This window comes from Notolepis coatsorum, assembly GCF_963971535.1.
Source record: "Notolepis coatsorum genome assembly, chromosome: 15".
NCBI classification, from domain to species: Eukaryota; Metazoa; Chordata; class Actinopteri; order Aulopiformes; family Paralepididae; genus Notolepis; species Notolepis coatsorum.
Window position 1 is genome coordinate 96,824,103 of NC_140179.1, and position 26,034 is coordinate 96,850,136.

The window sequence follows — 26,034 nt, forward strand, 5'->3', positions numbered from 1 at the left end:
CTCCCTCACTCCCGCTAGCTCCCATCCTTCCAGGTTTTTTCTTGCCTATATTATGTGATGAAAAGACAGTCATTATCGCTCAGCTATTTATTTTGTTTTGTTTATAACTTTCTTTTAATTCTCTCTGTGACAATCATTCTAATGGGGCTCTTCTCAACACGCTGAAGGGATCTGACACTATTAAAGCGTAATAATATCATATCCAAAGCTACTTCTCTCCCCCCTCCCCCCCCCCCCCCCCCCCTCTTCCCTGTGACACGGGAGGCGAGGCGACAGGGATTTACTAATTTCAAATTTGTCAATTTCGCCGCTGATTGAGTGGAAAAAATATCCCCCTCGGACCCTGTTCTGCTTAATTACATTTTACAGTGGAGACGGTAAGTTGAAAGACAAGAGCTTGATTTGATGACCTGAACCTTTCAGCACTCTTCAGGAGAGGGGGAGGGAGGGAGGGGGGGGGGGGGGGGGGGTGTCATCAATTATCCTTCCGATTTCAAAACGGAACATTTCCCCAGATTAATACGTCTGACTGCTATCTAAATCATTAAAACGCCCAACGAGATGCCATTTTCTCTTAAATGAATCACATTTGAGGGAACTCATTCCACGACTCAAAGCGACTCCCATAACCCCCACCCCCCCCCCCCCCCCGCCCTCCATAAACCTGCCAATAGGGAGGTGTAGTCTGACGTCACTTTAGTTTCCCGCGTGGTCCACCCCTATAGGGATTTATCATTATTTATCATAATTCTGCCTCATGAACATTGGCAAGCTTTCCATTTTTGCACAAAATGAGTTCCCTTCTATCACTAACATTATTGTTTAAGCATTTGTGGTTGAAATAAAGTTAGTTATATAACGTTTTTAATTTGTCATTAAAAAACTAAAAACTACACTTACCAGTAGAACCAGTATTAGTGCTGTCGCCTAATACAGCCATGACCAGTCAGCAGCGCCAAAGTGAGTGTAGTTGAATGAATGAAAGAATGAAAACTTTATTTAACAGATTGCAGAATGGGTACAATACAGTACAGCTCAATACACACATACACTGTACATTGGAATATTGACAATACCATACATGGTAATTTACTGTACATTGGAGGGGGTTGGGTTAGGACATTTACAGGGGCCAGTTTCGAATTGCAGTCTCCCGTAGGTGTTCTTTGAGAGTGTTTTTGAAAGTGGGTAGTGATTCACATTCCTTTACAGCTTTGGGTAGGGCGTTCCACATTGATGTGGCATAATTGCGAAACGCGTTTAGTCCCTTGTTTGAGCCGAATCTGGGTTTACGAAAACGAAAACATTGTTATTTTTGCAACTTTTACGATTAATTGCAATTTCATGTTTCATGTTGAGCTATAGATTGTGGATGAATAGACACAGAAAGGTACACCGTGCCAATGTTCATGCTTTATTTGTTTTAAACGAGACGATTTAGAAATGGGTCCATTGGAAATACATGGCCATTTCAAGGAGGGTGGACCGCGCGGGAAACACCAATGATGACGTCACCACTACACCTCCCTATTCTGCTGTTGTGTGGAATGTGTCTCTGTGTTAATCTGAGCGGCACTAATGTAGCAGAACACCACAGACCAAGGGCACTGAAAGCCTCGCAACATGGCTCCCGTGTGAAAGAAGCCACTACATGTTGCCGTATTCTCGCCCTCCTCTCCTCTTTCTCGTCCGATGCATTTGCACATGTTTCTGCATTGAGCTTCGTCGAATCCCCTCTTTTCTCCCTCATCTACTTCTTTCCATCCAAGATGGAAAAAAGAAAAGTTGAAAAGCGGCGGCTGTAGCGTCTTTAAAAAAGCTGCACATCTTGCACAGATTTAGGCTTTTACACACACAGCTACCACATTTTGTAGGAAGATTAATTATAACGTGACTCAGAGAGGAGCGGGCCTGAGGGAGCCGCCCAGCTCCTTGCTCCACCCTCTCCTCTCTGACGACTCCAAACCAGAACCCAGCTACAGAGAGGGAGCGCGGGAGGGGAAGAGGAGGAGGAGAAGGGGAGGGAGGGAGGGGAGTTTCAGTTACAGCGATGACTCACAGATTCCGGCGATTTCAAAATCTCCCCGCTGAAGCACAAGTTCCACAGGAAACTCGACGGCAGGGGCACGCAGACTACTAACATACACAACAATGCAGTCTCTCTCTCTCTCTCTCTCTCTCTCTCTCTCTCTCTCTCTCTCTCTCTCTCTCTCTCTCTCTCTCTCTCTCTCTCTCTCTCTCTCTCTCTCTCTCTCTCTCTCTCTCTCTCTCTCTCTCTCTCTCTCTCTCATATATATATATATATATAAAAGGCAGAATAGAGCTCAGATCAGACCAGGTCCCCGGGTCTGAGTAAAAGGGATGGACAGTCTATCAAAATACCTCCCGACATAGTTCCTTTATTTGCTCAGTATCAATCTCAGCATTAACCCCGGGCTAATGGGACAGCTGTGGGTCAGTGCCTTGCGCCTTCGGGGTACCAATCAAGGCCTTAAGCTGGGGAGATCAGCCTAAGGGACAGGGCCGCTCGTCTTGCCTCTGAGTGGCTTTTTAAACGGGGAGACGGCCACATCGATTTTAGCTCTATAGTCTGAGAGGAGGGGTGGAGGGGGGGGGATCTAGCTAGTAGGGGCCTGTGTCTGCTGCTGTAGGGGTGTGTGTGTGTGTGTGTGTGTGTGTGTGTGTGTGTGTGTGTGTGTGTGTGTGTGTGTGTGTGTGTGTGTGTGTGTGTGTGTGTGCGTGCCGTGTGTGCGTGTGTGTGTGTGTGTGTGTGTGTGTGTGTGTGTGTGTGTGTGTGTGTGTGTGCGAGCGTGTGTGCGAGCGTGTGTGTGTGTGTGTGGACGGGAGTCAGCCCCTAGTCCCCACTCACCCTCCAGTGATCAGAGGGCCTGACAGAATGACCTCGCAGTGAAGCACTGAACCTGCAAACACGAAGGGGCAAACAGGGGGTGGTGGGTGGTGGCTCTGCGACGAGGGCAACAGCGCCAGCGATCTCAGTAATGGAAAAGGGTTTTAACCTTAATGTTGGAGCCAAACCCCTGTTAGGGGCCAAGTAATCCCCCCCTGCACTGCTCTCATTTGATGTGTGTCTCTCTCTCTCTCCCTCCATCCCTCCATCTCTCCCTCCCTCCTCCCTCCCTCCCTGCCCGCCTGCCTTGTGAGAGGCACCACTCCGGTGCTGTGAAGGGCTAGTTTGAGGAGGCAGCAGACTGGAGCCAGGGAGAGCCTGCGGAAGGGAGGGGGGAGGGGGGGTGTGTTGAGTGGTGTTTCAAGAGATGGTATACTGTTACTGCTAAAGGTGGACTGTAAACTAGCTGTCTTACCCATGATGATAAGAGGGGAAGACTTGTGCTTGTGGTTCATTGTCTGGTGTTTGCTGTGCCATCTGTCTGTCCTGTTGTCAGTTGTACCATGTGTCGTGTGTCTGTTGTACCATGTGTGTCAGTTGTACCATGTGTCGTGTGTCTGTTGTACCATGTGTGTCTGTTGTACCATGTGTGTCTGTTGTATGAATGAATGAATGAATGAATGAATGAATGAATGAATGAATGAATGAATGAATGAATGAATGAATGAATGAATGAAAACTTTATTTAACAGATTGCAGAATGGGTACAATACAGTACGGCTCAATACACACAATTGTTAAGGGGATGCAGACCAGAGAAAGACGTTTGTCTTGTTTACATCAGGGTCCCCCATTTTCAATTCATATCGACATTTATGACATACACAACATACATGACATTTATGGCATAGGGACATACAGGTATTTTGCACCATGTGTGTCTGTTGCACCATGTGTGTCTGTTGAGTATTGTCTGAGAACCAAATGTAAAGTATGAAAAACTGGTATCGGTATTGATACATTTCCAGCGATAGCCAACCTTAGCAGAGATGGAAGAAAAAAGACACAAGATTACATCATCAGGGTATTTCACCAACCTCTCTGTAAGAATACAGAAATTCTGATTCACGATTCCAAAACAATGACTAAAATGTACAAGCTGATAGTTTATAGTTTACAATAGTGTTGCTGGTAGGAGGAAAGTATTTGAGTACTGTAGATAATTTGGACTATCCAAAATGTCCCTATATTATGGAGAAAAATAAATCCCTCCACAATCAACAGCCCTATGTGCTGCTTTGTGTCCGCTTTGTGGCGACAGAAGTGACTGGAGCGGCATGGTCCATAAATGGAGGTATGCATATCTAATCATTCCGTTGAAGTATTTTGAATCTCTTTAAAAAAGGAAAATCCCAGTGAATAGGGGGCGCGCGGGCACTTCGGGTAAAAAATGCTAATTAGCGTGCTTGAAATTTCCCACATGAAATCTATCTGCACCAAGACAATGAGAAAATAATTACAACAGAGGTAGAATTACAATGGCCATTTTAATCAACCCCGGCGCTAGCATTTCACCCTATTTATGCAGAGGTTTTTTTGATTCCGTGACCCATTGGTAAGTAATCACTTGAAAATTACGACCGGGTTTATAATAAGGCTTCAGACACATTATTCCTGCAGAGACAGGGGCCTGAGGATTACTATAAAAGATTGGAATCTCGCATTAAAAACAATCATGCCGTTCTTTTCACTGACAAAATTTGGAAAAAACCTCATGTGGGGTTGAATTTCTTTTATTTTAATGAATCACTATGTAGGAGTGCTCGGTGATGAAAAAAAAATCATAATCACGGTTATTTCGATTGATAGTGATTATTATATATACGATTATTAAACATGATTACTCATTGATTTGAGAACGTCGTATGACGACGACCAAATTAGTTTTACCTTTTCTTCTCCAAGTTACCAAAGACGTTTTTCAAAATAACTGGAGAAATGCGCTGTGGCTCCCCCCTCCCTCTCAACACGATGCTGAAACTACTGTTTGGGATTGAGCGGGGGGGGGGGGTTGGGGGGGGGGGAGTGCACCTCCGTGAAGGAAGGGTGCGCTGCATTTACAACACATGACAAAATGAGAGCGATGCGGCCCAATAATTGTTTTATCTCGATAATCTTGTTTTCTTTTTTTGATCCACTTTTTCTCCTTTTTTCCCATCCCAATTCCATTGTGCCAATTCTTCCCTCCCCCTGTCTTGAACGTTGCTCGCATATGCCCCCCACTGGCCGGTTGTAGGGAGGATAGAAGCCTTGCATCACGTGTCCCCTCCGGTACACGAGGAGGCAGCCTGTCACATCTTTGTCACACCAGACAGCGCGGACTCTCAGTGAGGAGGTGTAACGTGTGGGAGGCTCACACTACCCCCCCGCCACTTACTGTCTCTGCTGTGCAGGCGTCCCCCAACCGACCTGTAGGAGTCGCTGTCCACAACGTCCAGATTACCACCCATCGACTTCCACCCGCTGACTCTGCCAATTGAATTAGTATGACGGCCGGCCCAAGCCGGAGGCAACGCCGACAGCGGGAGTCGAACCCGGTGTCTCTTGCGTTGGTGACGAGCGCAATGGCCTCTGCGCCACCCAGCCGCCTCGATAATCTTGTTTTCATGATCGTGGGAAGCCAAAATCCGAATTGAAATTGAAACTGAAACTCCCTTAATCACCCTCACCCAAGAAAGAGATACACTTTTGTTTGTATTGTTGGACAACTTCCTTTTGCAGGAAAGTATCGCAGAGGGATGATAATGATAATAAAGACTGTAGCCTAATTGTCCTTTCTTTTATGTTAGTCTAATTCATAGCCACTTCGCCATTCAAACCATAATCTGCTCCCGATATCATAACACTATATGGGTTCCACATTTCATTTTTAATTGTTGCAATATCGAGGCATCCGTTCGCAAGGTGAAAGCATTTATGTGGTGCTCATCCGTTAAACAATCCCCACCTTCAGTACAATTCTGAAGTGTCACACATTTACTTCTAAAAGGTCATTTCTGCACCCAGGTACTAACCTTGAAGGTTTTCTCTACTAAAAAAGCCCAATCAGGGATTCACACAAAGGCAAGGCTAATGTCTTTCTTTTCAAACTGAGAGCCATGTTATTTGACCTTCCTTCCTCACCGGCGCTGAGATAAAAAAAAAAAAAAAAAGAGATGTGCTCTTCATCTGCCAGTAAGGTCATCTTTATCCACAATGCAAGTGCTTAAAAAAAAAAGTATAAAGTATTTGACAATCTGGTGAATAATGTGACGATTAAATAGCCTAAAACTGCCATTGGGTCGTGGCAATTTATTCCCAGGCAGAGCCTGGAGAGTCCAAGCCCTGTTTGCTAGAGATATCAGCTGCTTGGGAACCCAGAGAGGTCTTAACAGAGGAATGTCTGCCTCCCCCACGAGAATACCCCTCCTCCTCCTCCCTCCCTCCCCCAGGATAGTGGAGCCACACTGGGCACTGCCTGCCTGCCGAGGAGGGCCGTGCGGAGCCTGGTTCCTCAGAGTCTGAGAGTGCTGAAGGGCTCAGACAGGAGACAAGAGGGGCTGGCATCCCTCTGCATACTGGTGCTAAAGGCCACAGTGGAACCACCAGATAACACGCTGCTTCTGTGAAGAAGTACAATCCACAGCAGCTTTTTTTACACTTTTCTTTCTTACAGTTGTTCAACTTGGTTTGTACAGAACTTTGGCAACAATGTGTTTTTGCATTGCGCCCTCAATGTAAAAACATGACTTCCGTGCAAAGTGGGAAATAGTTTTTTTTGGCAATGTTGTTACTGCTGTAACAAAAACAAAACTAAAAACTAAAATGGCTACATAACAAGTTATTACCACAAGATGATGGAGAGAGACAGTGAGAGCAGCGGTGGAGGGAGGGTTAATGAGCACAGGTGCAGCCAGTATTGTGTGTGTGTTTTTGGCTGACGAGAGCTATCGGATACCTGAATTTCCCCCAAGGGGATCAATACAGTATCTATCCATCCATCTATCTATCTATCTGTGGTTGAGCTCTCTCCTGTATTTCACAGTGAGATGGGGGACCGCAGCATTTCAAACACACACACACACACACACACACACACACACACACACACACACACACACACACACACACACACACACACACACACACACACACACACACACACACACACACACACACACACACACACACACACACACACACTATGGAAGAGCTCACGCCTGTTGTTTGAGTTATTCTGTTTATATTGTGGTTCTAGGAGAGTTATGTAACAATGTCTGTGTGTAACAAATAAAAGCCAGTCTCCTGGCATTCGGCGTCCTGAGGGGGGGGGGGGGGGGGGGGGACTTCCACTGGCTATTGGCTACAATGATGGCACTGTATCGCTTCCTCTTCTCATCCACCACCACACATCAGCAGATCAGTCACGAGGGCACACAGGCTGTAAATCAGATGGTGTGGGATGAAGAAAAACAGATAGACTGGCAGCATGCGGCGAGGCGGATGATTTCTTATTGATTTCCTGTTTCTGCAGCACAGGAGCCTCTCAATTATACCCAGCCGGCAAGCGATGCTATTGGTCAGCTCAAGCGACTAATCCACACAGCGGTTCTCTGCCTGGTCTATGACACAAATAAGGCTAAATAGCATCTTCTTCTCCTCAGCCGAGGATTTCCAACTAACTTTCATTTAACCTCAAAACAACCACTTATACCTGACGTAAAAAAAAACGTATCATTATTTGAAGAGACTCTACGGAACGCTCTTGTAACTTTCTCAACGGAGGAGAGAGAGGCGGCATGTCCCTTTCAAATGTGCCTATCTCAAGCAACAACAACAACAAGCGACCCCCCCCCCCCCCTCACAGACTGAGTGGGCAGGGAATTGACCTATCTCAAGCCCCACACTCTTTTCTTTAGAGCGCGCCGGGGCAGTTGTGATGGGAGGACGAGGGAAGCAACAGTTGTGATTGGAGGATTGAGAGAAAAGAGGACGGGGCTTGAGATAGGTCAATTGTCTCACTGCTCAGTCTCTGTGTGCGTGTGCATGTGCGTGCGTGCGTGCGCGTGTGCGTGCGTGTGTGTGTGTGTGTGTGTGTGCGTGTGTGAGTGTGTGTGTGTGTGTGTGTGTATGTGTGTGTGTGTGTGTGTGTGTGTGCGTGCGTGCGTGCGTGTGTGCGTGTGTGTGTGTGACTGTGTGTGTGTGTGTGGGGCGGTGGGTGGGGAGGGGGAGGGGGAGGGTGACATCAATTACAACTGCAAAACTGTTGTCACAGAGGCTGATCCTCCGAGATGAAAGCAGAGCGTGCCTCGCGCCAGAAGTGATACACTCCACACAACACCTGCCAGACTAGAGGAGAAAACCTCTCGACGGAGGGAAAAGAAAAATCTTTTTGCAACCGGCTCTCTTTTCCCCACTGCTTCGGTAAACAAGCCGGTGGCAAGTCATTAAGTCAAAGACACACAAAAAAAATAAAGAAGGAATAATTAAGGCAGGAAAAGACGCCCTGGAAAAGTTAACAACCTGGAAACAAAAGAGCTGTTGTGTCCAATAACAAAACTAAAAAAACACAATCCTTATTATTATAGCTGCACACTTAACACGGATGGAGGCAGCCGCCGTTAGCTTTGCTCGACACCTCTCTCCTCTTAGGTACGATGAAACACGAGAGGCTCTCTGCTGTCTGCCTGCTCCGACCTATAATCTACAGTACAATATCGAATGATTTAGTAAGTGTAGACGTCACAAGCTTTGAGACCTGCTCTTAAAGGAACACGCCAACTTTTTGGGGAAATTCGCTTTATTTGCCATCTACCCTGGAGTTAGACAAGAAGATACATACCCTTTTCTTAGGGCTTAGGGAACAGCTGCACCGTTAGCCTAGCTTAGCGCCATTCACTGGAAGTAGGTGTGCCAGTGTGTAGCCTAGTTCCCAACGGTCACGTAATACACTCCAAATACAACTCCAAAACGTTCCTGTAAACATGTTGTGACCTGTGTATTTACCACGAAATTAAGAAAAAGTGTTTAAATTTTTGTTTTCTAAGCAGATATATACTCAGAACTATTTTTTGACGAACCACTGCTGCCTGGGCGCAGTGATTTCATCACCTCAAAAGCCCTGTTGCTTTTTGAAAAACTGGGCTTTTGAGGTGATGAAATCACTGCGCTCATGCAGAAGTGGTTCGGCATCAAATAGCTCATATCTGCTTAGAAAACAAAAATGTCATTTTTATTCTTTCACGTGGTAAATACACAGGTCACAACATGTTTACAGGAACGTTTTGGAATTGTATTTGAGTGTATTTCGTGACTGTGTTGGGAACTAGGCTACACTGGCACACCTACTCCCAGTGAATGGCGCTAAGCTAGGCTAACGGTGTGGCTGTTCCCTAAGCCTAATGCATGCACAGAGAAGAAAAGGGTATGTATCTTCTTGTCTAACTCCAGGGTACTGTAGATGGCAAATAAGCTAATTTCCCAAAAAGTTGGCGTGTTGCTTTAACATTTACAAATTAATCAGGATCCGATGTAGCTGTCCCGTTGTGCTGTTAGACCTGGGTGATTGCCCACGTATAGGAACCTGGGAGGGTATTTATCGAGCATCTGAAAGTGCTGATCTGAGACCAGATTGGCTTATAAATCATAGTGAGGTGTATGTGGACATGTGACCTGACCACTGATCCTAGATCAGTACTCCTACTCTTGGATGTGTGATACACTTATGTTAGAGGTGTGGATGTTAAAAGAGAGGAGAAGGACTGGACGGTACGAGCGTTTTTCACTCACATGTTGCAACTAAATATAGATGTGTGTGAAGAACTGTCAAATGTATTTAGTAGTACGTCGTGTGCGAGTAACAAAAATTACAGTTATGGGCAGTGATTGTGAACATTGTGTAGAACTCAAGTCAGTACAGTGAGAGGCAGCGATGCCCCAACAGGTGTCTGTCTAGCTGCCAAAAACAAACATGTTCTCTGGGTTTTGGGTGCGAGACAGAAAGGGTTATTCATCTCTAGGCCATCTGGCTGGATTTTGACAGCTGCTCACATGAAGACAAGCTACTAGGGCTGTCCCCGACTAAGGATTTGGATGGTCGACTATGATTGGCCAAAATGTGCCGTTAGTCGACTATTGGTCGACTAAAAAAAAAAATATATATATATAATAATAAAAAACAAAAAAAATTATCATTCCATTTGGGCTGTGGGGGGTGCTTAATGTCTGAAGGAGTCGACTGAAGGCTTCTTGTCCTCTGCAAAAGCATGCAATTGGTCCACTGATGGATACATCTTGATATTTGTCTAGTCTGTGTGTTCATTAGATGGGTGAAATCCTCTTTCAGTGCCTCTGTGCCTGTTTTCGTAGGCAGTTAGCCTCTGGTATGCGTGCCATTAGCGTTAGCCACGCTTCTAGGCCTCTTTTCTTTTGGAAATAATGAAAAAATAAAAGAATATAAAAATATATTATTTTTTTTTATTTATTTTTTTATTCGACTAAGAGGTTGGCTAGTCTACTACGGCTCCTTTCGACCGATTAGTCGACTAATCGACTAATAGGGGTCAGCCCTACAAGCTACACCAAGTTCCTGTGTAGGAAACGTACGATAATTATTCAGAAAATGCTACACTAGCCTAGCTACTCACATGCAAAGAGATAATGTGAAATAGTGTTCTTTATGACAATGATTTGATTACGCTGCTACTAGGCTATACATAGAAAGGAGTTACTCCTCCACGCGAGTAGCCTATTTCCCTCCTGTCATTCAAACTCTGTTTCCTCTGTGTACTGCACTGGTTTAACGCTCCTGAAGGTTGTCCAATATCCTATATCCATATTGAACAAGCAGTTCTCTAGAAGTGACATTCTGGTGTCCCCTCGTCGATCCTTTCCCAAGCTCTGTAGGCTACGGGTCGTTAGGGATGTGGTACCGAATCCGGTACTTTTAAGGGTATCGACTGAATCACGTCGGTACTACTGAGTACCGATTCACGTGAGATCCACCGGTGCCACATTGCGGTAATACAAAAAAAGTCAGATGACGTCAGCGTTTTGTTTACCGCAAATAACAAAGCATATGAAGTGTCAGCCGCACGTTCACGTCAACGTTCACGGACACAATACTTAAGATTTGACTTGATTCAACAACAACAAAGAAGTCGGGGCGATGGCATGCTGAAATCGGTCGCAAGTGTGGTAACACTTTACAAAGCTAGATGCAGACGACGCTCGCTGCAATATTATATATTATTAGGGATGTCCGATATTATCGGCCGATATCGGCATTAAAATGTGATATCGGAAAATATCGGTATCGTTTTGTTTTTTTTACATTTCTATAACCTTTATTTACCCAGGCAAGCAAGTAAGAACAAATTCAGATTTTATTTATTTATTGTCAAAGGTATGTGTTGTGAAGGGCCAGATTAAACTGAATAGATATATGTATCGTTTGATATACTTTGTATATTATTTATATATATACACGGAATATCCCTTTACCTGCGTACAGACCAGAGTAATATTCGCTCTCCTATTGGACAGCGCCCCCAGGCGCCAACGCGCAAGCCCCCAACGGCAAGTTCAAAGACAACTGCAGGCATGTCAGAACATGCCCAGAGTCAGCGTAGTAATACGAGACAAGGACTGAGGTTGGGACTAGATATTCACTTAAGGGGGAACTCCAACATTTTGGGAAATTAGCTTATTTAACATCTTCCCTGGAGTTAGACAAGAAGATACATACCTTTTTTGTCTCTGTGCGTGCATTTTAGCTTTGGGAATAGACGCTCCGTTAGCATAGCTTAGCTTCATCACTGGAAGTGAGGCAGGACAGTAGCCTTACAGTGCCTTACAGTGTATTGCAAGGTCTGACATTGACCAAATTTGATATGCATGACCTTGGTGGGCTCTAGGTCAACTCCTGAAAAGGGGGTCAATGTCAGACCTTGCAATACACTGTAAGGCACTGTAAGGCTACTGTCCTGCCTCACTTCCAGTGATGAAGCTAAGCTATGCTAACGGAGAGTCTATTCCCAAAGCTAAAATGCACGCACAGAGACAAAAAAGGTATGTATCTTATTGTCTAACTCCAGGGAAGATGTTAAATAAGCTAATTTCCCAAAATGTTGGAGTTCCCCTTTAAGTATAAATACGGCGCAGGTGTAAACAGCAGTACCTTACCTAAACTTTACCCACCTTCACCACGAATCAACGTGCAGTGAAGTGAGCAACCTTGCGTCTAAATAGAGCATTGAGAACCGCGTGCAAATAGAATGTTAAAGTGTCAGAGTTTAATGAAGTAACGTTGAGTTCGACTTAATCTAATGTGAAGTCAATAGTCGATCATTTATTGTATATCGTGCGGCCACAGTTCTTCCGTGTGTAGCATTACCTATCGGTTCGTCGTAGGGCTGGGCGATATGACCAAAAACGTTATCGCGATAAAATTATAAAATTATTTTCATATAACTCGATATCGATAATTATCATCGATATAATGTCTGTCAAGTTTAATTAACTTATTATGCCCGGCGCCGATACGCGGGCTGACTTGTTTTGCTGCTGTGAATGTCTCGAGAGTCGAATTGATGTCGTCATCAGTCCGCGCACGTTAGCAGAGCGGAGTATCTCAAGCGGAGTATCTCATGACTCAAAAATGACCCTAAAATACTCTGTTCCGCCCAATTCATTGCAACGACGTCCACCGTATACCCCACACTACTATAACAGTTACCCTCAGAATTCAAAACACACACCAACTCGGCAGGTAACCTGTGAAATAGCGGCGTGCAAGCTAATTAGCCATAGCCAGCCTCGTTTCCAAGCGGAGTATTTCATGACAATGTACTAAAAAATGACCCTAAAATACTCTGTTCCCCCAATTCATTGCAACGACGTCCACCGTATACCCCACACTACTATAACAGTTACCCTCAGAATTCAAAACACACACCAACTCGGCAGGTAACCTGTGAAATAGCGGCGTGCAAGCTAATTAGCCATAGCCAGCCTTGTTTACCGAGTCCTACCTCCTTCCGGGTCTCCTTCCTCTATCGGCCATCTCCTTCACCGATTGGTTGTTAGTGCGTGTGCTCATATCCAAGCTTGGAAAATCGATATATCGAAACTTTGCGACCACGTTTCATGTTTATTTCGAGGAAATAATTTATCGCGATAGTTATCGTTATCGTTTTATCGCCCAGCCCTAGTTCGTCGTGTCTTTAGCTAGTGCACTTATCCAGGCTGTGTGGCCTAAATACGTTGCCCACACCCGAGGAGTCCTAGGCGAGAACCGTTGGACATGTACACAGGAGAATCGGCGCCGGCGATTGCAGAACCATTCCTGGTTGGATTATATTGATTTGGGATGTGACTACCGGAGAAGAGCACCGTTGATTTCCACTATCGTTTGGGATTTAACCTCGTGAGGATTACCACTCGGGCCTGCCTCGTGGACGGGGCTGGCTAGCTGTCGTCAATGCTGTCGAGCATCTTGGATTACAACTATTGCTTTGCTGCTGATCAAGGGAGTACAAGCACCGACTCCTGTACCTGGAGTCTCTTTATTCCCCATTGAATCAGACGGAGTACCCGAACATTCCTCTACCCTCCAGGCCTTACACCCCGGAGGGAACCCATTGTCTCCAGTTGGTACCGGTGTTGCCCTATATCATTGCTACTATACAACAGGTGGCGTCAGCTTAGACCCATCATAGGATTCCTGCTATTCTTAGTGACTTATGCTCTTGACTGACTTTACGTATATTCTTCGCCATACAAGCGCGACCCTAATTCTCATTCTGTAACCTAACGTTGCCTAATAATAATAAATTACCCTCCAATAGTATTTCTGTGTCAATGCCGTGTTCTTGTGGGTGTTCACCATCTATATTTGATGTACTGTCTGGCCAGTAATTAAAGTACATAACTAGCAGTGGTTTAATCTATCACAATCTTTAATACAGTCAGGGTTTTGTAACCCCTCAGTTACAGTATGCATAATGTTGTGTTAATTAAACAACAAGAGATATGTAATGTTAATTACCTGAAATTATTAAATTTTTTGGGGGTGGAAACCCTGCATATATCGGTATCGGTTGATATCGGTTGATATCGGTTGATATCGGTATCGGAAATTAAGAGTTGGACAATATCGGTATAGGTAAAAAAGCCAATATCGAGCATCCCTATATATTATATATATATTAACAAATGGTTCTAAATAAATAATAATGATAATAAAAAATTTGAAGTTTGGACATATTTTTTACAACTGAGGTAGGTAGATAAAAAAAAATTGAGACTAAAGTACCGGAAAAAGGTACAGTTGGGTACCGGTATCAGGTCAAATGTGAACGGTACCCAACCCTACGGGTCGTGCTTCTGAACATGCACTTGTTTTTGGATGCTGGTGCCATTCCGAAGACCGGGTAGCTGGGGAACACCATGCCATGAAAATATTTTTGTTTTATATCAATAGGCTACAATCCTTTTTGTTTTTTTCACCCCTGATTTCTGGTACCGGCACATAGTATTCTCCATGATGATGAGGATGGCTGTGTGTTGCCATACAATTATGGCTCAACAATGTCACACATTATATTTTCACAATGAATAAGTATTATGGTTATTAGGTATATACAACAGGCCTACATATTTTTTGACTAAACAAAGTTATTTATTTATTGTGCCAAGCATTCCGATTAAGACCGGTGATGAAATGACTATAGGAATTCAAACCAGCTGTGATTATGAAATCGCAACTTCCATTGGCAAACGTTAAGATTTGTGTTGATCTGTCGGTGTACTTTCCCAGTAAGAACTACTTTATTATAGACGTGTGTTCAGTCACACGCCGCTCATACATATCACAGATACGGAGACGTGATAAGGAGAACACACAACTAGTAAAAACACACGTGCTAAACAGGAGCTTCAGACTGAGCTTGTAGCCCACTTCTTCCTGAACCTCTGCCGTTCACACAGTTTAAATTCAAATTCAAATTCAAATAAAAAAAAAAACAGAAAACAGCTGCACTTATACACATCCAAGACAAAACAGGGGACAAGAGACATACATGATGACACTATTAAAGCACAAGAGACGTGACACTGTTAGAACAGGATCCTTATTATATTGTTGATCTGTCAAGTCTAATAAATTAATTCTGTCAGTACAAAAAAAAGTGCACTTTCGTAAAACAAATATTTAAATCAAGGGGTCAAAAGGTGCATATTGGTGAACTGACCATTCCTTGTACTGTGGCCAGTACAAGGATCACCAGTCGAATGGCCTCTGGAACAAAACCAAACTTCCTTCTGTTTGTTTTACAGGCAGGCTGTCTAAAGCGCTTTCCTGATGGCAGCAAGTCAATGACAAGTCAAGCTTTAAAACCAGTTTAAAGGAGCACGTCACCAACATTATGTGAAATGCGCTCACCAAGTATATTGCTGTACATTGTTATTGTTGCTGCCATGTTCTTTTAAGATGCATTCTAAAAAAGTTTCCTAAACAGGTACTCAAGTACTACTCAGTAATTCATTCATTCAAGTACTCGTTGTGGTAAAACATTACTTGTGCTCCTCCCTAGTTGCATCAGGTCACTAACATCTCTAGGAGGCTAGACTTAAGTCTTATCCTAGTGGCCCCAGCACCCCCTGCCTCTATACTCTATACCTGATCATATCTACATTCACCTACCCTGCACCTAAACCTAGGGCTAAACCCAGCTACAACTTAAAACTAGCAACCCTGCTAATGTTGGCATATTTACACTTTTTAATTTGTATTCATTTATAAATGTATAACTGTGTTGATTGATATGCACTGTCCCTGATCAAATAAACTGAGTTAAACTAAACTTAAACTATTCCAGCTCAGCATGTTATTGTTTTGCATACTGTCATGGTATAATGGTGACACACGGAGAGAGCAATGTGACCTGGTTACCGTAGCTGTGTAGCCTGTTGCCAGCATAACATTGTGGACGGAGCAGGTTGCTTCTGTTATTTCAGTGCTACAATGTGGCTCGTAGAAATACTGTAGAGGGAGTGACGACTTGTTTCCGTCCACTCGGAAAAGGACTGGTGAGAACTTTCCCATCAATAAACCTCCACCCACCCCCAATTATTTGCACCGGGGAAAGATTAAGACAAGATGTCGATGCGAGAACATGCAAAAGGATTCCCGTTATTTGGCCTGGTTTTTACAGCCTATGCCGGTAGAATGTTGATGTGATATTGGTATGTGACAGTAAACTATTAGTCAATATCATAAGCATAGATAAATATCCAAAGACTTGTAAAACATAGCATGACCGCAATACTCTCTCTCTCTCTTTCTCTCTCCCTCTCCCTCCCTCTCTCTCTCCATCTATCCCTCTCTCCCTCCCTCCTGTGGGACGAGCATGTGTCTTCTCCAATATAAGGTAGGGGCTAAATGTTTGGTACGGGACACAAACATTGTGGCTGAACTGCAATCAGCGAAGTTGAGAGCGCCGGGGGCCAAAACCACGACAGGATTTCCTCACTCCCCCACTACAGAGGGCCGCGGGCTGGAAGGGGAAGCCAAAGAGGGGAGAGAGACGAGCCAAGTGTCGGTCACTATGTCAGGATGCGAGAGTACGCATGTTACCGCGCGCTCGGCTCGCCAAGAACGTGCCACGGGACCTTCGGTTGCTATCTATGATGTTATTTCATTTGGAAACGCCATATTTTACTTGGCCCACGGGTGCTGTCTTAGTGCATTATACATAATGCACCACTGTCATAACTCAACCAAATAAAAACACAAGAAGCGGACATCTTAATCCGGGTCGTAACCGAACGACCTCTTGAAACGTTGCTTGAAGTGTTACTCGTAAAGGCATTATAAGGCGTCAGAAGCCATTGGTCGCGATGGGAAAATCACAAGCACATTGTGATCATTATAATCGGAACATGAAATAATGTTTAATTAAACATGCTATGTGCAAAAGCTCTGTGGGTTGAGAGTTTTCTGGGGGCAACTGTACACATACTATTAATAACTTCATAACAACACAAAAGCAGAATATTTGTAATGTGGCCTAATTATACTAACACATAATTATAAGTATGCATTATAATGCATGCAATTTTCTGATCAGAATAGTATACTCCTAACAATGTACTTATAACGCTTTTACGATGCCTGCGCAAGGCGGCAACCTCAGGCTAAAAGCCTTGTTCCGCTAAACCGTTTCGACGGCACGGTCTGCTCCAAAACGCCCCGCTTGATGTGGTCCATGTTGTTTACTGTACCGTCATAAATAACACGAGGACATCCTGCTGTCCACCCAGTACAGGCTTCCGTGTCGTTACAACTCACTTCGTACGGGCTGCTCACAGCGACTGGCCCGCCCCCCGGCGGTCACCTGACCCCGTCCTCCGGTGGAGGGCTCCCTGGGATATGGTGTTCTAGGTGCTGTTGGAGTTCCCAACGACGACACATGGTCACGAGCATCTAGGATCAAAGCGTCAAATCAATCAATCAATCAAATCCTTTATTTAACCAGATGAGCATCGTTGAGATTCAAATCTCTTTTTCAAGAGCGATCTGGCCAAGCAAGGCAGCGGAAAGTTTCAACATAAAAAAGAACATCACAATAAAATACAGATAAAACATTCTCAGCAAGATCCAATTTCAGGCAAGTTATCAAACAGGCAAGTTATCAAACACAGTTGCACTGTCCGAGGGAACTGAATTCATAGGTTTTTAAGATGGTTTTAAATTCTCCGAGGGTGACCAGTCCTGGTAATGTTAGGTCCTCCTGTATCTTGTTCCAGGATGAAGGAGCAGCATATTTAAAAGCCCTTTTCCCCATTCAGTTCTCATATAGGGAACATAGTTTTAGAGCATCTTGGGAACGAAGGGCATACTTGTTTTGCTTAGTGCACAGAAACACGCTTAGGTACGAGGGAACCAGCCTAAGCAGAGCTTTGTGCACAGTCTCTCTCTCTCTCTCTCTCTAAAGACGTGAGTGAATGAGGAGGCAGATTAACGGAAATATGAATTGAGTGAGTGAGTGAGTGAGTGAGTGAGTGAGTGAGTGAGTGAGTGAGTGAGTGAGTGAGTGAGTGAGTGAGTGAGTGAGTGAGTGAGTGAGTGAGTGAGTGAGTGAGTGAGTGAGTGTGTGTGTGTGTGTGTGAGAGAAAGAGAGAGAGAGAGAGAGAGAGAGAGAGAGAGAGAGAGAGAGAGAGAGAGAGACAGAAATGGAGAGAAACGGAAAGAAGGTTTTTGTTGTTTGTTTAAATGTCCTCCTGTGAAAGAGCTAAAGTGTTCCAAATGAAGGTGCATTACGGCCCTTCTTCCCAAAACAGATGTGGGCGGTGAGCGCAGGGTCAGCCTGAGTGGGCGTACAGGGTTCCCACAGACATTGCAAAATTAAATGCAAGGACTTGTACCGGTAAGTACTTTTCCAAGCACTATTTAAAATGTTCAAGGATGTCACTCGAAGGATACAATTCACTTTTAAATGTTGTTTTTTTTAAGCATCTTCTTGGCCTGCTTGCCAGTTAGTGAGTTAAAGCATCACACAGAAATGAGGAAAAGCAGTTGGAGCGTGCGAGACAGCGACTCGTCAGATTTTATTAAAACGGAACAAAAAAAACGATTTCTTGATTCAGAACAATTTGATCACGGATGAACAAAACATTCAATGCGAATGGTTGATTTGAATTTCAAGGACTTTCTAAGCACCTTGTTTTAAAATGGGCTGTTTTCAAGGAATTCCATGCCTCGACTTTTAAAAAAAAAAAATTATCAAGCACTGAACTTCAAGGACCTTGTGTGAACCCTGGATGTAGTAACACCAGGGACACAGAGCTGGATGAGCCTAGTATTTTTGCCAGATAAAACACAGGTCTTTGGCGGACAGATGCACAACACGGCCGGGGCGGTTCAGGTGGGGGCCTTGCCAGATTTCTGGATCTCATTTTCTCTCCTGCGGCTCCCCGCCCACGTTATATATACCTGCCAAACATCTTTTACAGCCATAAAGGCAGCATTCATCTAAATTGGAAAAAGTATGTAGGCGGGGGAAAAAAATCCTAGGCCTGATAGTTGGGCAAAAAACACGAGAAGGTGTTCTCAGACGTCCGTCTTCATAAACGTCCTCGGCTGCCGTGTCGGTCCGTCTTGACAGGAGCTCAAGTCTCACACACGGCACACAATGGTGCTTTGTTCGGTAAATAAAACATCCACGTCGATGACTTTATCCATTGGTTCGGCGCCAGCCACATGCCTTGGGGTTTCAATATACTGAGCAGCATGGCAAGTTACGCTCCGCCCGCATGGATGTCCCCCTGGTGTGGCTCAGCCGCTCAGGCAAAAAGAAAACGACAAGAATGATTCAGCAAAACATAACAATCCACCTGGCTGGACCCCAGCCGGGCGTGTTGATGTGGTTGATGTGGTCGTTGTGGTGGCGTCGCAACGCTCTCTTGTTTTCCCAAACAATGACGGATGGAAGAGTGGAAAGGATAGTCCCTTGCGTAGCTGCTGGAGATAGGGTTTGGCACAATCTCAGTTTATAGGCCTGACGTGTCGGTGAATCTTTAGCCCCCGTGGTGTGACTGCTGACTGAGACGGATGCCCCCGTGATGCCTACAGCGGCAGCAGCGAGAGTGTGTGAGTGTGTGTGTGATGCATCGCAGTATTTAGTGATCACAGTTAGAAATAAATGGGTCTATTCTCAGAACATTCACAGTCCCCTGAGAGAGGAGGGGAAATCCAGTCTTAACTGAGAGAGCGCCTTTGAAGGTCCAGTGAAAATCCATTCGCAATCCACCAGTCGCCAGTGATTGCTTACTTTGTCCTACTTTGCTATTTTTTGACAGAGCCGTAATGATGCTTGGTATAAATAGGGCTGGTTAACGGTCCATTGCTTGTTTGAATAAAAATGGGGGAAAAAAAGAGAAATCAAACAGAAAGGGGGGGGGGGGGGGGCAAGCTTATTTTACATGTGATAATCTTACGGGGCAACTAGAAAGTTAATTAAAAACTATAATTGGCTGTGGTTGCTGTTAATAGTCACAGGGGTGTTCCTTCAATCCTTATTGGGGATTTTCTTTTTCAACATAATCATGTCTCTAATGCGGATGCGTCGTATACACCAACGTCTGGTTTGGCCATGTGAATATAATTTGAGTGGGCCGCGTTTCAGGTTGTTGTTATCATTCAGAGTGGACGAATGAATGTTGACAAAGCGTGACTACCTAGTTTATTTCATTGATTCGTTTCACTATAGTGACCACGCGTTTTCCCATCGCTTGGGCCAAATAAGCCACAACAACATGTAAAGAGTCCTTGAAAGAATACGATGCCCACTGTCAGTGACGATGAACTGGCAGTATGGGGGTGACACATGAATAAGTCATTAGAACACAGAGGGTACACTCAAGAGAGAAGGCTGCACAGAAAATCACAACACAACATACATGCATCATAGTAGCATTAGTAGGACTATTCCACATGTTACAGGCTTTTACTATGAGCCAAATCCAAACCCCCCACCCCCTCCTAATAGACAGTCTCCTCCCCACCGCATGTATTCTCTCCCCACCGTATGTATATTTCTCTCCCTCCCACCCACCCCCTCCAAATGTACAGTCTCCTCCCCACCGTATGTATATTTCTCTCCCACCCACCCACCCCCTCCACATGTACAGTCTCCTCCCCACCGTATGTATATTTCTCTCCCACCCACCCACCCCCTCCACATGTACAGTCTCCTCCCCACCGTATGTATATTTCTCTCCCACCCACCCACCCCCTCCACATGTACAGTCTCCTCCCCACCGTATGTATATATTCTCTCCCCACCGTATGTATATTTCTCTCCCACCCACCCACCCCCTCCACATGTACAGTCTCCTCCCCACCGTATGTATATACTCTGTCAGGATCTAGGGGTAACAGTACTGTATATTTGAATACTGTTTATGTCACAAATGTATCAGTACTAAATACCTATATGTCCCTATGCCATAAATGTCATGTATGTTGTGTGTGTCATAAATGTCAATATGAATTGAAAATGGGGGACCCTGATGTAAACAAGACAAAAGTCTTTCTCTGGTCTGCATCCCCTTAACAATTGTATGTATTGAGCCGTACTGTATTGTACCCATTCTGCAATCTGTTAAATAAAGTTTTCATTCATCATTCATCCACATGTTACAGGCTTTTACTATATGAGCCTTACCTGAATGATCTGACAGCAGAGGACTGGTCTCCTGGGCTGCAGGGTCCTTCCCCGGCCCTGTGGGCCCTTCCGGAGGCAGGATGGTGTCCTTGGACATGGGGGACAGTCCTCTTGTTGTTGGGGACAAACAGCAGAACAAGGTCCTCCCTCTCCTCAGCCCTCAACGCTGTGGAAAAACGAATGTCACATGTACATTAGCAGCAGACTGATTGATTGAATGAAAACTTTATTAACAGATTGCAGAATGGGTACAGTACAGTACAGGTCAATACATACAATTGTTAAGGGGATGCAGACCAGAGAAAGACGTTCGTCTTGTTTACATCAGGGTCCCCCATTTTCAATTCATCGTAACATATATGACACACATGACATACAGATAGACAGTACTGCTACATCTATACATTTATGACATACCAGATTTGCAAATACAGTACTGAATACAAAAAGAGTCCAGAAAAGACTGGTCGCCTGCTTCTTCACACCGAGAGAAAGTGACGTCAACCTGCTACAGTATGTCGTTAAAACTTAGTGGAATTTTCCCCTCTCTTGACACAACCCGTTGAAAAGGCTACATTAATGCAACCGATTCGTTCCCATTAATGCCACGGTTTCAACAACGGGTCTTATCTGATCGAACCCGAACAGAACAGAAGCTTGTTGTTATATAAACACGCTATTACGAATGTTTATTATTTAAGTTACCTTCCAAACATGACAACAACTCCCTGCTTCTCTCAAGCTGGACGTCCTCCTCCTCCTCCTCCCATCCTCTCCTCGATAAGTTGTTTTACTTCCCCCTGTTCCTTCTCGAACACTTATTGTATAGAAATAGTCTTTGACTATTTACCTTGTTGTTTGTTAAACGTGTCTTATGTTTCTATGTTCGAGACAAATCAAAATCAAATCAAATCCCTTCCTCCTCTCCTCGGGAGAAAAGTCCCGCACTATAGTTTGAAATCTTGGCTGGTTCTAAAAAAAAAGTTTTCGATAAGTTCCTTCTCCCGTCTTCCTTTTCCTTATGATGTGTTTATGATCCAAATGATGACCCGGGGTGAAGTAATAATAATAATCCGTCCCGGTGTCTTCCGACGCTCTCCTCCTCCGGTATAGTTTGCTGTGAATAGTTTAGCTCTAAAACATTTCCATCATCACATCCGGATTCCTGCTGCTGCCTAACCCCCTTCACCCACAGTCACTTGCTCCTCGATAGAAAACCAACCTAGATTTACCCTGAAGGACTGGTCGGCCCGTTCGTTATACAAGAATCACAGAGACATTTCAAAGGTACTCCCAGTTGCACGAGGGTTTCCGACAGAGATACGGGCTGGTTTGAAAGCTCGGCGTTGCTAATAAACATTTTAAATATGTTTTATAAACTGGTCAACACTGCATTATTTCCGGCGTTGGCTGCCTGGTGCGCATGCGCTGTGATCACACCAGGCAGCCAACGCCGGAAATAATGCCGTTTTGAGCAGTTTATAAAAAGAAATTAAATGTTTATTAGCAACGCCGAGCTTTCAAACCAGCCCGTATCTCTGTCCGAAACCCTCGTGCAACTGTGAGAACATTTGACATGTCTCTGTGATTCTTGTATAACGAACGGTTCGGCCAGAACCAGTCCTTCAGGGTAAATCTAGTTGGTTTCCTATTGAGGAGCAAGTGACTGTGGCTTCACTCGGTGCATCACAGTCACGAAAGGGGCTAGCTGCTGCTGCTGCCAGGCAACACTCCCCACTGTGGTGTGAAGTTATTATGAACCAGATAGAACCAAATCTAGAAATTGTAATGATCCGATAATAACAAATATACCCGACTTTTTTTACTTGATTGATTGATTGATTGATTGATTGATTGATTGATTGATTGATTGAAAATTGTATTAACAGATTGCAGAATGGGTACAATACAGAATGAATGAATGAATGAATGAATGAATGAATGAATGAATGAATGAATGAATGAATGAATGAATGAATGAATGAATGAATGAATGAATGAATGAATGAATGAATGAAAACTTTATTTAACAGATTGCAGAATGGGTACAATACAGTACGGCTCAATACACACAATTGTTAAGGGGATGCAGACCAGAGAAAGACGTTTGTCTTGTTTACATCAGGGTCCCCCATTTTCAATTCATATTGACATTTATGACATACTCAACATACATGACATTTATGGCATAGGGACATACAGGTATTTAGTACTGATACATTTGTGACATATACGGTATTCAAATATACAGTACTGTTACCCATAGATCCTGACAGAGTATATACATATGATGGGGAGGGGACTGTATAGCTCAATACATACAATTGTTAAGGGGATGCAGACCAGAGAAAGACTTTCGTCTTGTTTACATCAGGGTCCCCCATTTTCAATTCATCGTAATATATGACATACATGACATATACAGATAGACAGTAGGGGAGAGTGGGGTGATTATAGTGCCAATTTGTACTTAAAGTGCCTTTAAAGCAAGGGGATTACAGTAAGGCCCCCAACTAAAATATGTACATATAGTTTAGGATGTTGTGCATCCCTGGGGACAATCACTTTGGATCTTAAATAAACTGTTTCAGAAATATAGCTTTCGAAAAAAAAAGTGGTTTTGTGGCACAACTTGCCCCCGGTGTGGGGTAAGTTGTGACATTAGAGAGAATACACTGGGGTAAATTGTGCCATTGATAATTTTAAGTAAAACAGATCATTTTAATCTCAAAAGCGGTAAAAGTATCCTGCAGATCTTCATCTCATTTCCAACCTGATGTATATTCCCCTGTTGCACTTCTTTCACTCTTTCCAACTTCTCAAGAGGAGTTGAAACCCTGTCTGTCTTCTGTTTGTATCTGCGTGGCATGATGGATTTTGGTCTAAAATTAAGAATATCACATAGTTTTAGTGATCAAATGTAAGAATACAATGTACAATAACAATAAAATACAATAAAGTAATATATATAGTTAATAATTATAAGTTGGGGCAACTTAACTAACAGAACATCTGGCACAACTTAACCCAGGCCCTTTGGCACAAATGACCCCAAGCCTACCATTTTGAAAGAAATGCATCCCCCAGCTGTTTTGAGCTAGCATCATGCTAACTGTATAGACTCATGGTGTAGCTTACTAAAGCACTAAAACATGTGTGAACTGTTTTCAAAGTTGTCTATAATTGTTCAAACACAGGAATAAAAAAACCTTGATCATGTACAAATTTTACTTTGGAGGGCAACATTTTTTTTTTTAACTTAAATGTGCTTACCTCTCAAGCCAGGTGTCTCCCTTCTCTGCAGGTTGAGTGAAATTGATGCCTCTTCAAAAATATGTTGTCACATGACCAACTTCTTCTATGGTTTTCTAGGTAACAGGGGTGGCACTACTTGCACCTTGGCACAAATTACCCTACTGCTACATCTATACATTTATGACATACCAGATTTACAAATACAGTACTGTTTGTGATACAGAAAGAGTTAAAAAAAAAAGAGAGTATATACATTTGAGGGGGGGGGGGGTGGGTAGGCGGGGTGGGTGTAACTGTACATAGGATTATCGACGAAACCTTACTTGGTCCAAGAAGAGGGTCTTGTGTATTACTGGGTTAGGACATTTACAGGGGCCAGTTTCGAATTGCCGTCTCCTGTAGCTGCTCCTTGACATTTTGAGAGAGCGTGATTTGATTTATGTAGTGATTTGCTTGGCTGTATAAGTTTGTCATAATGTAGGCTTGGTACAGTAGATTCGTTTCCCAACCTTCATCGAATCAACTCGTAGTGTTGAGTGTGTTTATTCGGATCCCCATTTGGGTAACGGCTACAGCATGGGTTAAATACGAAAATTAAGAGATATATATCAGGCTATTTTATTGTTGAAAGTAGCAGTTGGCATAGGCCACAATGGAACACTTATTGAACCAACTGCCTAATTAATTGATAGTAAACTATTGTTAAAAATATCCATGATAATAGTTTGAAATCAGAAATCAGTTGTGATTTGATTTCAGTGGTTTGGGCAACTTGGTGATGATATTCATTTAAATTAGTTACATCATCCCCTCTTCACTGAGCCACCTTGTTCTTTATAGGCCTATACTGGGGAGAGATAATTGAGTACGAGTTTTTTTTCTCAGTCTTCTCAGTCTTAATCTACTGTATGCTGTAAATGTATTTGTATGGTAAAAATGATTTGTGCCTGTCTAGAAATGTATGTAATAGATAGGCATTTAAGAGAGTCCCTCCTGCCGCTCCCCCGCGCTCTACTGCATGGGCATGCCCACCCAAGTGGAGGTCAGGGAACCTTGAGAGCATGCACACCCAAGTGGAGGTCAGGGAACCTTGAGAGCCTGCACACCCAAGTGGAGGTCAGGGAACCTTGAGAGCATGCACACCCAAGTGGAGGTCAGGGAACCTTGAGAGCATGCACACCCAAGTGGAGGTCAGGGAACCTTGAGAGCATGCACACCCAAGTGGAGGTCAGGGAACCTTGAGAGCATGCCCACCCAAGTGGAGGTCAGGGAACCTTGACCTTTGACCACTTTGGCTACATTAAGTACTGATCTCTCTGTCACGTCCTCATTCATCAGTGCTCCGACACCCAGCAGTCAGGTTGACAGTTTGTCTGACATAGCAATTGTAATGGAGGCGGGAGTTGAGGAAACGTTAGGCAGTTCAACTTGGCCTGCCAAGTTGAAGAGTTGCTGGTTTGGTTAATGCAATGGTTGTATAGCCAGGGCCCAAAGCTGGCAAGGGCCCAGCCAACTAAAGGAGGGGGTAAATATCATAGATATATATAGAACACTAGATAGCTTGCCCGCGCTGCCGGCCAATGGAGAGCGACATCACTGAACCGCCGCCATCTTGCTCCAGTTAGCCTTGAGTGAGAGTGAGTGAGCTGCACAGACAAAAATACT

General features: G+C 44.0%; 1 protein-coding gene across 1 annotated transcript in view; it reads right to left on the bottom strand.

Annotated features, from left to right (window-relative positions):
- The window catches only part of mdfic (MyoD family inhibitor domain containing), a gene marked incomplete at its 3' end in the record, with an annotated part of 45,037 nt that extends 23,006 nt beyond the window's left edge, over positions 1 to 22,031 (bottom strand). Inside the window, exons 1-3 of the mRNA XM_084330806.1 lie at positions 21,820 to 22,031; positions 21,115 to 21,280; positions 17,238 to 17,372 (exon numbers count right to left, since the gene is read on the bottom strand). Of these exons, the coding sequence (XP_084186932.1) occupies positions 17,238 to 17,372; positions 21,115 to 21,211 (232 nt within the window). The 5' untranslated portion in view covers positions 21,212 to 21,280; positions 21,820 to 22,031. The remainder of the gene's footprint in view (positions 1 to 17,237; positions 17,373 to 21,114; positions 21,281 to 21,819) is intronic.
- Positions 22,032 to 26,034: the final 4,003 nt, after the last annotated feature.